This window comes from Schistocerca gregaria, chromosome 1 (genome assembly GCF_023897955.1).
Source record: "Schistocerca gregaria isolate iqSchGreg1 chromosome 1, iqSchGreg1.2, whole genome shotgun sequence".
NCBI classification, from domain to species: domain Eukaryota; kingdom Metazoa; phylum Arthropoda; class Insecta; order Orthoptera; family Acrididae; genus Schistocerca; species Schistocerca gregaria.
In genome coordinates this window covers 533,758,675-533,771,051 of record NC_064920.1, presented here as the reverse complement: position 1 = coordinate 533,771,051, position 12,377 = coordinate 533,758,675, and the positions used below count along the sequence as shown (strand labels likewise).

General features: G+C 38.8%; 1 protein-coding gene across 1 annotated transcript in view; it reads left to right on the top strand.

The window, feature by feature from the left end:
- The window catches only part of LOC126355248 (sodium/hydrogen exchanger 7), a 148,362-nt gene that overhangs the window by 44,555 nt on the left and 91,430 nt on the right, over nt 1-12,377 (top strand). Inside the window, exon 14 of the mRNA XM_050005533.1 lies at nt 7,288-7,479. Within this exon, the coding sequence (XP_049861490.1) occupies nt 7,288-7,479 (192 nt within the window). The remainder of the gene's footprint in view (nt 1-7,287; nt 7,480-12,377) is intronic.

The following is a 12,377-nucleotide window of genomic DNA, read 5'->3' as shown; positions in this document are numbered from 1 at the left end:
AAAAGAAAATTGAGAATGCGCTAGGTGACGATCAGTTTGGCTTTAGGAAAAGTAAAGGCACGAGAGAGGCCATTCTGACATTACGGCTAATAATGGAAGCAAGGCTAAAGAAAAATCAAGACACGTTCATAGGATTTGTCGACCTGGAAAAAGCGTTCGACAATATAAAATGGTGCAAGCTGTTCGAGATACTGAAAAAAGTAGGGGTAAGCTGTAGGGAGAGACGGTCATATACAATATGTACAACAACCAAGAGGGAATTATAAGAGTGGACGATCAAGAACGAAGTGCTTGTATTAAGAAGGGTGTAAGACAAGGCTGTAGCCTTTCGCCCCTATTCTTCAATCTGTACATCGAGGAAGCAATGATGGAAATAAAAGAAAGGTTCAGGAGTGGAATTAAAATACAAAGTGAAAGGATATCAATGATATGATTCGCTGATGACATTGCTATCCTGAGTGAAAGTGAAGAAGAATTAAATGATCTGCTGAGCGGAATGAACAGTCTAATGAGTACACAGTATGGTTTGAGAGTAAATCGGAGAAAGACGAAGGTAATGAGAAGTAGTAGCAATGAGAACAGCGAGAAACTTAACATCAGGATTGATGGTCACAAAGTCAATGAAGTTAAGGAATTCTGCTACCTAGGCAGTAAAATAAGCAATGATGGACGGAGCAAGGAAGACATCAAAAGCAGACTTGCTATTGCAAAAAGGCATTGCTGGCCTAGAGAAGTCTACTAATATCAAATACCGCCCTTTATTTGAGGAAGAAATTTCTGAGGATGTACGTCTGGAGTACAGCATTGTATGGTAGTGAAACATGGACTGTGGGAAAACCGGAACAGAAGAGAATCGAAGCATTTGAGATGTGGTGCTATAGACGAATGTTGAAAATTAGGTGGACTGATAAGGTAAGGAATGAGGAGGTTCTACACAGAATCGGAGAGGAAACGAATATGTGGAAAACACTGATAAGGAGAACGGACAGGATGATAGAACATCTGCTAAGACATGAGGGAATGACTTCCATGGTACTAGAGGGAGCTGTAGAGGGCAAAAACTGAAGAGGAAGACAGAGATTGGAATACGTCAAGCAAATAATTGAGGACGTAGATTGCAAGTGCTACTCTGAGATGAAGAGGTTAGCATAGGAAAGGAATTCGTGGCGGGCAGCACCAAACCAGTCAGTAGACTGATGACAAAAAAAAAAGGTACCTTACTTATTTTCATATTTGTAATTTGCTTTTTTGTTTGGTTGTCCAGTGTTGATGCATGAACTAACTGCTTTCCATTGTACAAGGAATGAATGAGTATCTTGCATGTTGTTTCAGCACCATATATGTTCATTGGTATAATGTATCTCATATGTGAATTACAGCATAATTTTATTTCCGTAGTTCATTAGGTTTGTTTAATTAATGAAAACATTGGTGTACTGTTTATTTATGATGATAAAAATGTTTGCACTTTGAATGTCATACCACTTCAGATTGTGAAGTTTGTGTAGAACTAGAATGTAACTACTATTATCATTATTATTGAAAAATCATGTTGCACACAGCTATATTAATCAATTTACTACGTACCTGGGTATGGTCATAAAGAGACCATCGTCAGGTGTATTGTGACATTGTAGTTAAACTCATGATAACTCATAACCACTATCAAGCTACCTGGGGTGGCTGAGTGGTTCTAGGCGCTACAATCTGGAACCGCGCGACCGCTACAGTCGCAGGTTCAAATCCTGCCTCGGGCATGGATGTGTGTGATGTCCTTAGGTTAGTTAGGTTTAAGTAGTTCTAAGTTCTAGGGGACTGATGACCTCAGAAGTCAAGTCCCATAGTGCTCAGAGCCATTTGAACCATTTAACAAACCAACATCTCCATTTCACTATAAATCTGTCACCATAGTATGCACTTTGTTCCTTGATTTATAGTTGAATAGAATTATATGTTTATAACATGATGGTTGATAATGATTGAGTTGTCACACATCTGGTTACAATGTCACAATGTATCCAAAGATGATCTGTTTGATTGTAACTGGTTGTGCAATGAATTTATTAATGTAGCTGTTTGCAAACATAATTTTTAATAATTTTTACAGGCTTTAAATCACCATCTCTTCAAAATAATAGATTTTCATTATCATGCTAACAGTAACAATAGATGTTTTCATGCTTCTTATGACACTATAAAGTTCTCAGACTTCATTACTACTATGCTCAGTGGATTTGTAAGAGGATAAAACTTGTAACATGTTCTATAACTTACTGCAAATGACTAATTTAATATCTGATGCCCACTGAGCAAGGAAATGCCATGATAGACACTGGAGCCATCCAAGCATCCCGACTTAGGTTCTGTGCAGCTTCCCTAGATCCATGTGAATGCTAGAATATTTGTTAAAGAGGCCTTTTGAAACATCTGCTCTCCATTCTACTGGGACAACAGTTGACTGTCTGCACAAACAGGATGACAGGTCTGTGGAGAACAGCTGTTGCAAGTAGCAGCACCTTACATTTGAATTTCACAGGGAAGGATGTCTAGCAAAAGTTAAGCTCCTATAATGGCTGATAAATGTCAGTTCTTTGGATGATATGGGATTTTCAGTCAGCTGACATGTTGTTGCATTGCTTCCACTTTGTTAAAAAAGGAAAAAAAGTGATTTTTGATGTAAAAATGTCTTTACCAGCTCCCAGAACAAAAATTGGTCCACAACTATCACACACAAATTAAAAAATCATTAATAAAACCCGTTAATTCTCTAGTTCTTGCCCTCTAGAACTTTTTAAGCATTGTAGGACTTTCATCAGCAGTAAGGGCAGTCTCAAAAAAATGAAAGAATGAAAGATCTGCATGTTCAGATGTGGCAATATTCATTGATCGCTACCATCTTACTGCATAAAGTTATTAGTAAAAGAAAACCATAAAATAATATGCTACCAGTCTAAATTTTGAAAAAAAGTTCATCAGTTGCATTTGAATCTTTTGTCTATTGTCTAATATTGTATGTTATTAAGCCACTGTATTGTAGCATAACAGTAATGTATGGAATTATCTAGGGAAACAGTACAGTTAGTCAGTGTTTACGTTAGCAGCAGTGAAACCATAAGAAATGTCTGGAGAGACATTATAGATACTGTGTCCTGTATAAAGAACAGCAAGGAAGCATATGTCCTTCAGCTCTTATAATTGCAGTATGGTTTCTGTCCAATTATAGATAACCTTATACTTCCTGTATTTTACTCCTGTTTATCATCAGTGTTCCAAGGAGAATATATTCCAATAAACAGTGTCAAATGCCTTCTCTAGATCTACAAGTGAAATATAAGTAAGTTTGCCTTCATTCAGTCTCTTCTAAGGTAAGTAAGGTCAATATTGCATCACATTGCCCTGTATTTTGCCTCAGCGCAAACTGACCTCCAAGGGCAGCTTCTACCAATCTTTCCATTTTTCTGCAAATAATTCATCTATTTCACAGCCATGGTTTAATGAACTCATGGTTGTGGTGTATCCACATCTGTTCTATAGGCGTTCTTCTGAAAATGGGAATTATTACATTTTCTTGAAGTCTGGGGTTATCAGTCAACTGTTTGCTGTGGCTCACTGAAAATTTCTCTCCTGCACCAACCTCTTCATCTCAGGCTTGCACCCAAAGTCCTCAGTTGTTCATTGTATATATTTCAATCTGTCTCTTCCCCTACTGTTTCTACGCTCTGCTACTCCCTCAAGTATTACAGGAAATAGCCTCTATTATCAGACATGTCTTGTCGTGTCAATTTTTTCCACATGTAGTTCTCTTCACCATTTCTGTGGAGAACCTTTCATTCCATGCCTTGTCAGTCCACTTAATTTTCAACATCCTTTTAGAGCATCAAGTCTCAAATGCTTTGATTCTCTCTTTTTTTTACGGCCCTTGATTAACTTCCATACACTATTGTGCTGCAGACATGTATTCTGAGAAATTCCTTCCTTTGATACTAATAGACTTCTTGTGAGCAGGAATGCCTTCTTTGCCTGAGCCAGTCTGCATTTTATATACTGACTTTGTCCGTCCGGTGTTATTTTGTTTCCAAAGTAGCAGAGTTCCTTCATCGTTCCCAATTGTGATGTTAGAGTTTATCGATAATCTCTCTCTCTCTCTCTCTCTCTCTCTCTCTCTCTCTCTCTCTCTCTCTCTTCTCTCTCTCTTTTTAAAGTCTCCAGCTTACTCAGGATCCACAGTGCGTGCTCATTAGACTGTTCATTCTATTGAATTAGGTCATGCAGTTTTTCCTCTTTTTCGCAGAGGACAGGAATTTATGAATCTTACCACTGATATCATTTCACCGTAAATTTGAATCCCACTCATGAACTATTATTTTATTTTTGTCATTGCTTCTTCAGTGTATAGATTGAACAGACCATACCTCTGTCATACACTCTTTCTGATCCAAGCACTTCGTTGTTGGTCTTCCGTTCTATTTTTCACTCAGGGTAGCTGTTCATATTATATATTACCCATCTTTTCCTGTAGCTTACACCTATTTTCCTTTGTATTTTGAACATCTTGTGTCATTTTACGTGGTAATACATTTTCTAGGTCAACAAATCCTACAGACATATCTCAATTTTTCTTAAGTCTCGCTATTCATTGTAAATCCTTTGCCCACTGTACCGTTTGCTGCAGCTGTTGCTATTACCCTATTCATTTATCTTCACTGGCCTCATTATATCATGTTTGAGCTGGTGCATTTCCATTTATTTATTTATTTTTTAGCTTGCTTACCACATTCAGATTTCTGATACTCCACACTCTAACTCGAACAATGTTACTCTTTTGTAGGCCCCCCACCCCATGGTCTGCCCACTGGCAATCCCACCCCTCCTGAAGATCTAAATGGAGGAATAACAGAACCTTTAGCTGAGTGAGGGACCATCATGACACTTTCTCAGTGAGTGGCCACATGTCTTTTGGAGACACATCTCTGTCTTTTATACACTGATTTCCACTGCCTTCTGCTTCATCATGCCCATGACCATTACTGATTCTCCTATCTTTTACAAGAAGTTTCCCACCCCATAGACAAGAGCTTGACCCCCTTCCCCCAACCTCTTTCTGCTTCTCCTCCATCTATGACAAGCTGTTGGCAGAACCAGGTGGAATAGTTTCGACTTGTTTGATTCTCCCAAGGATCTCTCTAATTGTGAGGGAATGTTGTCTACTCCTTGTTTCGACTTTGGTCTTTCAGTACTCTGTCAAATTCTTTATACGTTATCAAATCTCCTATCTTGCTTTACTCCCTCTTCCCCATTTTATTTCCTACAAATGGCATCTATCTTTCCCACACTCAGGCATGCTTGTACAGTTTCACATCTCTCCTTTAGCCGTTCCTGCTTCACCATTTTATACTTTTCCAATCTTAATTTTTTAGACATATCTATTCCCTTTTATTTGCTTCACTTCCCGAAATTTTGTGTTTTCCCTTTCACCAATAATTGAAGGCTCTTAAGGTGTCGGAGGCAAGGAGAAGTTGTTCCAAACCATGGATTAAGGCAGCAGTTGTGTGATCTAGTCCGTAGTTTGGAGATGGGGCACATCAAATCTGTTAATGTTTTTAATGTGGAGCATGTGAGTATTACATACGAGTCTACTGAAATAGATTTAACAGAAGTATGCATTTGTTAGAAGCAGCAAAAAAAGGAGATGTTAACAATAGGCCAAAAGAGTAATACGTAGTTCTAATAAAAGCATTGTATGTCCATATAAGTCAAAGGTTTCAATAGTAAAAGTTGAAAAAAAGTGGTCCGAGAGTGAACACCAGCAACTGAGTGGAGCACATGATGCATGTGTGACTGAAGCAGCAGCAGTGCTGCCATCATCTGTGAAATGATTTCAGAATGTTATTTGGCCTATAATTCTTTATATTGGTTACGAAGAAATAATAAATGCTTTTGTAATTAATAGCTGTACTGTTCTCTGGAAACAAAAATTTAAAGAAATTATTGTGACAAGAAGGAAATGGTGTGCATGTAGAAAACTCTTGTACTAACAGTTACTTTGAAAGCAGAAATCATTAATGGTGTAGAAACAAGATGTACAGTAAAATGTAAAAGCAAACAAATAAATTGCAGTAGAAATCTGCGTTAATGATGTAGTAACCCAATTTTATTGCATCATCATAAGGTTTTTCTGCTGTTACATATGATTTTATACCTAGATGTGTTGTTTCCTTTCAGACTGTAGATCAAATCACAAGATCAGTCATAATGTGTGACTTTGGGAACATACTAAGCTTGTGTTCAGTTGGTCTGTTTTAGTAAAAAGTTTAGACAAAAATATTCCATTTTAGTGTTTATATTGTCTGAACAAATTCCTTTGCGGAAAAAAAGAGGTGGGTAGCAAACAGTGTATGTTAAAAGAAAGGCATGAAGAAAATAGGTGAAAGAACAAGTGGTTCAAAATCTATCATTCAGTAATTTATAATGTGTGTTTTTTTTCTGTATGTAATGTCCAGTGGGCCAAATAGACATTATAATAATTAGTTTTATCAGAAGGAAAATTTAAGTGGGAAAACTATTAAATTATGAGATAGCATTGGTGGGTAGAATTACCTTCAGGTAGTTATATTTAGAACTGTCTCGTGACACACTAAAGTACATAGCAGTATCCTGGTATTGGAACTCTTAATTCCTTCTGTGGGGAGGAGAGATGGATAATTTGGAGAGGGTTAAAAAAAGGAAGAGCAGGTGACTTACAACTTGCATGAGTGAAACACTGACTTGAGGTTGAGGGTAGACAGAGATGAAAGTGGTGGGATCAGAGAGTAGGGGAGCAGAAATAGTACAGTGGTAAGCCTTGTGCCAGTTTCAGTCTAGAGATGATAGAATAAGAAATAAAGATACACTATGAGGAAAGGAAATGAAAAGTGGAGTTAAGTACAAGGAGGGGAAAAAGTATGAGAGGGGAGGGAGAAGAATGAACGTGAAAAATCCAAAATGAAATGAGAATAATTAGATGAGACATGATAAGTTTAATTTTTGCTAAACAATACTTTTTATTGTGTTTCACTTTATGAAAATTTTTTTGGCGTAACCAGATGCTCAGTATTGAACTGGAAAGATAAGTGTTAAGATTTTTCTGCAATGTTTGTAATAGGATGACGAAAATATTGAATTGAGTATTTTACTTTGCTTATTTGGCCATGGTGATATAAATTAAATGAAAAGATTAAAATCCTCAATATTTCACAGATCCTCAAGAAATTAGAACAGTTGTAGTATCATAGCTTTTTCTTTCTACAGGACACATCGGAGCAGCCTCGTGAGAGCAACAAAGTCAATGAAAAAGCTTGGCTTGCTCGTATTTGGGGGAACTTTGATGTAAGATATATGAAACCATTTTTGACACATGCACGTCCCACACTATTGGAAACCCTTCCTGTATGCTGTAATCCTCTCGCAAGAGTTTTGACAACAACTGAGCAAATGACACAGGTAACACATGTAATTTACAGCAGATTTTTTTTAGAATATTTATCATTAATAATCAAGATTAGGATTGTGTGTGTGTGTGTGTGTGTGTGTGTGTGTGTGTGTGTGTGTGTGTGTGTTATATACCCAAGAGTGTTGGCAACAACTGTGTAAATGACACAGGTAACACATGCAATTTACAGCAGATTTTTTAAAAATATTTATCATTAATAATCAAGATTAGGATACTGTTTGCATATATATACACCGCTGGCCATTAAAGTTGCTACATCATTAAGATGATGTGCTACAGACGTGAAATTTAACCAACAGGAAGTAGATGCTGTGATATACAAATGATTAGCTTTTCAGAGCATTCACACAAGGTTGGCGCCGGTGGCGACACCTACAACGTGCTGACATGAGGCAAGTTTCCAACCGATTTCTCATACACAAACAGCAGTTGACCAGCTTTACCTGGTGAAACATTGTTGTGATGTCTTGTGCAAGGAGGAGAAATGTGTACCATCATGTTTCCGACATTGATAAAGGTCGGATTGTAGCCTATCACGATTGCGGTTTATCATATCGCGACATTTCTGCTCGCATTGGTCGAGATCCAATGACTGTTAGCAGAGCCATGCTGAATCCCAATGGGCTGATATCACTAGCAGTCAAGATGACAGGCATCTTATCTGCATGGCTGTAACGGATCGTGCAGCCACGTCTCAATCCCAGAGTCAACAAATGAGGATGTTTGCAAGACAACAACCATTTGCACGAACAGTTCGATGACGTTTGCAGCAGTATGGACTATCAGCTCGGAGACCATGGCTGCGGTTACCCTTGCCACTACATCATAGACAGGAGCGCCTGCGATGGTGTACTCAACGATGAACCTGGGTGCACAAATGGCAAAACGTCATTTTTTTTTTTTGGATGAATCCAGGTTTTGTTTACAGCATCATGATGGGCGCATCCGTGTTTGGCGACATTGTGGTGAATGCACATTGGAAGTGTGTATTCATCATTGCCATACTGGTGTATCACCCGGTGTGATGGTATGGGGTGCTGTTAGTTACAAGTCTCGGTCACCTCTTGTTCGCATTGACGGCACTTTGAACAGTGGACGTTACATTTCAGATGTGTTACGACCCATGACTACCCTTCATTCGATCCCCGCGAAACCCAAAATTTCACCAGGATAATGCACGATCACATGTTGCAGGTCCTGGACGGGCCTTTCTGGATACAGAAAACATTAGACTGCTGCCCTGGCCAGCACATTCTCCAGATCTCTCACCAATTGAAAACGTCTGGTCAATGGTGGCCGAGCAACTGGCTTGTCACAATATGCCAGTCACAACTCTTGATGAACTGTGGTATCGTTTTAAAGCTGCTTGGGCAGCTGTACCTGTACACGCCATCCAAGCTCTGTTTGACTCAATGCCCAGATGTATCAAGGCCATTATTACGGACAGAGGTGGTTGTTGTGGGTACTGATTTCTCAGGATCTATGCACCCAAATTGTGTGAAAAGCTAATCACATGTCAGTTCTAGTATAATATATTTGTCCAATAAATATCTGTTTATCATCTTCATTTCTTCCTGATGTAGCAGTTTTAATGGCCAGTAGTGTGTGTGTGTGTGTGTGTGTGTGTGTGTGTGTGTGTGTGTGTGTGTGTGTGTGTGTGTGTGTGTGTGTGTGTACAGAAAAGCAGCAAGATAATAGACGTTGCGCATCAAAATAAAATGGTCTGAAGTAGCTGTGGAGAAACAAGAGTGCAACATAAACAGTTGTTGCATGTCACTATGTGCTAGAGTCTTCATGGGCTGTTGGAAGGTTCATAAAATGGTTTGGTAGACAGATGTGACATGTGAGAGAGATGCAAACAAACCAGCAGTGAATATGACAGTTCTTTATTAATTTATCCATCTTATACAGTCTTCAAAGTGCATCCTGTTCTCTGGCATGATCTGGTGTTTCCTCACAATTGTTATATTCCAACATTGTAGCCGCAGGCAAGAAAGGCATGGTGTGTGGTCATTATGCCACTCCTTGAATGGTTTCACGCCGATGTAGCGTCACAGTCATCATTGGCACCCATGGCACCACACATGGCTCTGCAGTGGCACAGCATGAGGCAGCCAGCAGCATCTTCTATCATTGTGGTGTACCACAGTGCTGCCTGGAGTATAACTATGAACCACGGGCTGCAAAGTGGTGGCAGTGTGTTGGGTGCCAAGTACTGCGCCATAAGGCAGGTGTGCTTGGATCACAGTCCAGCAGCAGCAGTAGTGATGACAACTTAGTTATGGCAATAACTCCAAGGCTGCAGATCACACAGTCTGGGTGTAGTTAGATTGCCCAGCTGTTTGCACCCATCGTGCTTGCTACGTATGGGTCTAAGTCAGTTGCTCGATGCTGTCTTTGCAGAAGGGCAGCATTTGGCAGCATTTATGTGTCGCCATGGAAAGGTCTGGAACAGCGTTGATGAGCAGCATCTGTCTGTTGTCAAGCAGCAGTGTGTCAAATTGCAGAAGGTTCCTGATGTGTTAGGTTGTTGTCATGTGGAAGCAGCAGGCATGTGGCAAAGGGTGTTTATGTCAGCAGGGCATTGGCCATGGCTACTTGTGCTCCTAATATGGCACTGACGCTGGCGTTAGTTTAGGTTGTACAACTCGTTCTCCTAAGGAAAGAATCTGTTCTCAGATTTTCTTTGCAAATTTTGCTGTGACACAGCACTATTGTATATACAAGTATTTACTCTTTAGATTTTTGACATCTTTCATGGTGACACTTGATCCTTTACTAGTGCTTGGCTCACCACTGAGTCTGTCTGTTCTCATTTAAACACGCTTCACTTCCAGTAACTTTTAGCCTTTGCTAGCAACTATTTCATTTCACATTATGGTGAAGGAATGAGGCCCAGGAAGGCATCTTGTCAGCTAATCCTCCCACTTAATATTTACATGCTTAAATTCACATTGCCTGCATCCTCCTCTTACATGCACTGCACACATCTTGTAACCACAAGAAAAACCCAGAAAATTCTCGTATATCACATTAAGACACATCCCAAATCTAACAAACAATATCTCGAGCTTCCTAGTGCTGACACCCAAACACTAGACATTCCTTGACAAACTTGATGTTGTTGTATATTCATACTTCCTGTTAGCTTATTATGATCTAAACAGTAATGAAAACTATTTAAAAGTTAAAAGATGTCCGTGGTAGCACTTCCATTCTCGCACTCTTATAGTCTAATCAAGTGGTGCTCAGAAAAGCCAAATAGCAGAAAGTTTCATAGCTTTTTTAATTCTTTTACAAGATTTCTATATGTTGTCGTCACTCTACATTTGCTCATCCTTGTAATAGGCCTCAATCAACAAAGTAGTGTATTACCGATGAAAGTGAGGAGAAGGAAAATCCTCAGGGAACTGGGCTCCCTGCTCGAAAGAATATCATGTTTTTGCATGCAGTCAGTGGATGTGACACTACGTCCACTCTTTACAATCAGCGAAAAGTGAAATGCATCAATACACAAAAAAATTTCAAAACGACGTTAAATATTTAAAGATCCAAAGGAGGACAAGGAGGCCGTAGTGGAGTGTGGTAAATGGTTCCTCATCAAGTTGTATGGTTGTGTAAGCAGAGAATCTCTTAACCATCTCAGATACATAAGCTGCATCAAATCACCTTTCAGAGCAACTGCCAACATCACTTCTACCAACTGTGCTTCAGCAAGTTAATGTGTGGCAGCAGACATTCCATCCTAAAAGTACGCATGGGTTAATCAAGAGTGAAAGAAAATATAGACGCACATGGACCACAAATAAGTGTCTTCATATGTTGTTAAAAACCTTTTCTCTAAAGTAGTAAGTGTCCTAAGTGTCATTGCTGATCCTACCAGACATATTTGTGAACCAGTGTTCTTATTGGAACAGCAGTTTGTTAATAATTAGATAATTCACTTTGTTGACTGCAAGTGAATAATGTTAAAACACACTAGGCCTCAGAAAATCTTCCAGAATGAGTGCGTGCATGGAATGGATAAGCATGTATGATGTTTCACTAAGTTGTAATTACATGAAAATTGCTCCAGCTTTTGAGGTAGAAAATACCTTACAGCAAACCTTCTGATTAATAAAGTTTTCATTTTGCATATCAGCTTAACCAGAACCATAACATTGTTTACCATAGTAGTTTCCTTCAAGAAAACAATACATCTATCAGCCAAAAACTGTGATTACTGGGCATGAGAACTGTAGTGAAACAAAATCACTTAAGTTCTTCAGTTTGAATTCCATTGAAGGTATTTGGAACAATGCATAAAAGTCTTGCAAATAATTTGACTGAATTGTGGGTGTTTCAGCAGATGTATTGGATGCTGACTTGTCATACATTCGTGCCATAGTGAGTCTTAGCTATTATTTAGGTTTGTGGAGACTTTACACTCAATTACGGCGAAAGATCTTGATATGTAAAAGAGAGGGGCAAATTTTTCATCAGGACAATTCCATGTTCTTTAATGTGTGCTGTTGTTCCTTCAGTTATTAACAGAAACTTTTTTGTAGGCTGCCTTCCAAGTTATGGTTTTTGTCCTAGTAGTATTCCTTTTCAATTATGACATCTTATTTCATGTGTTTAAATGCTTTTAGGAGTTACAGTTACATTTTAAAGGTCCACATTGGTAATTGGATTGGTAGTTTTTGGTATTAAGCCTGCAACAGTTTATAACCTACAAGTAAATAAATGATTGATACAAGTATTGGCTTTTAGTATCAAAGGAAAATTCGTTTGAGCAAAGTAGTCTTAATAAGCAGAATTTCTGGCCTGAGCTTTCAGGGGGTGAAATGTATAGTGCTACCGTTAGCCACACACAAAAGTGGCAACACTGTCGTAGCTTTCACAACAA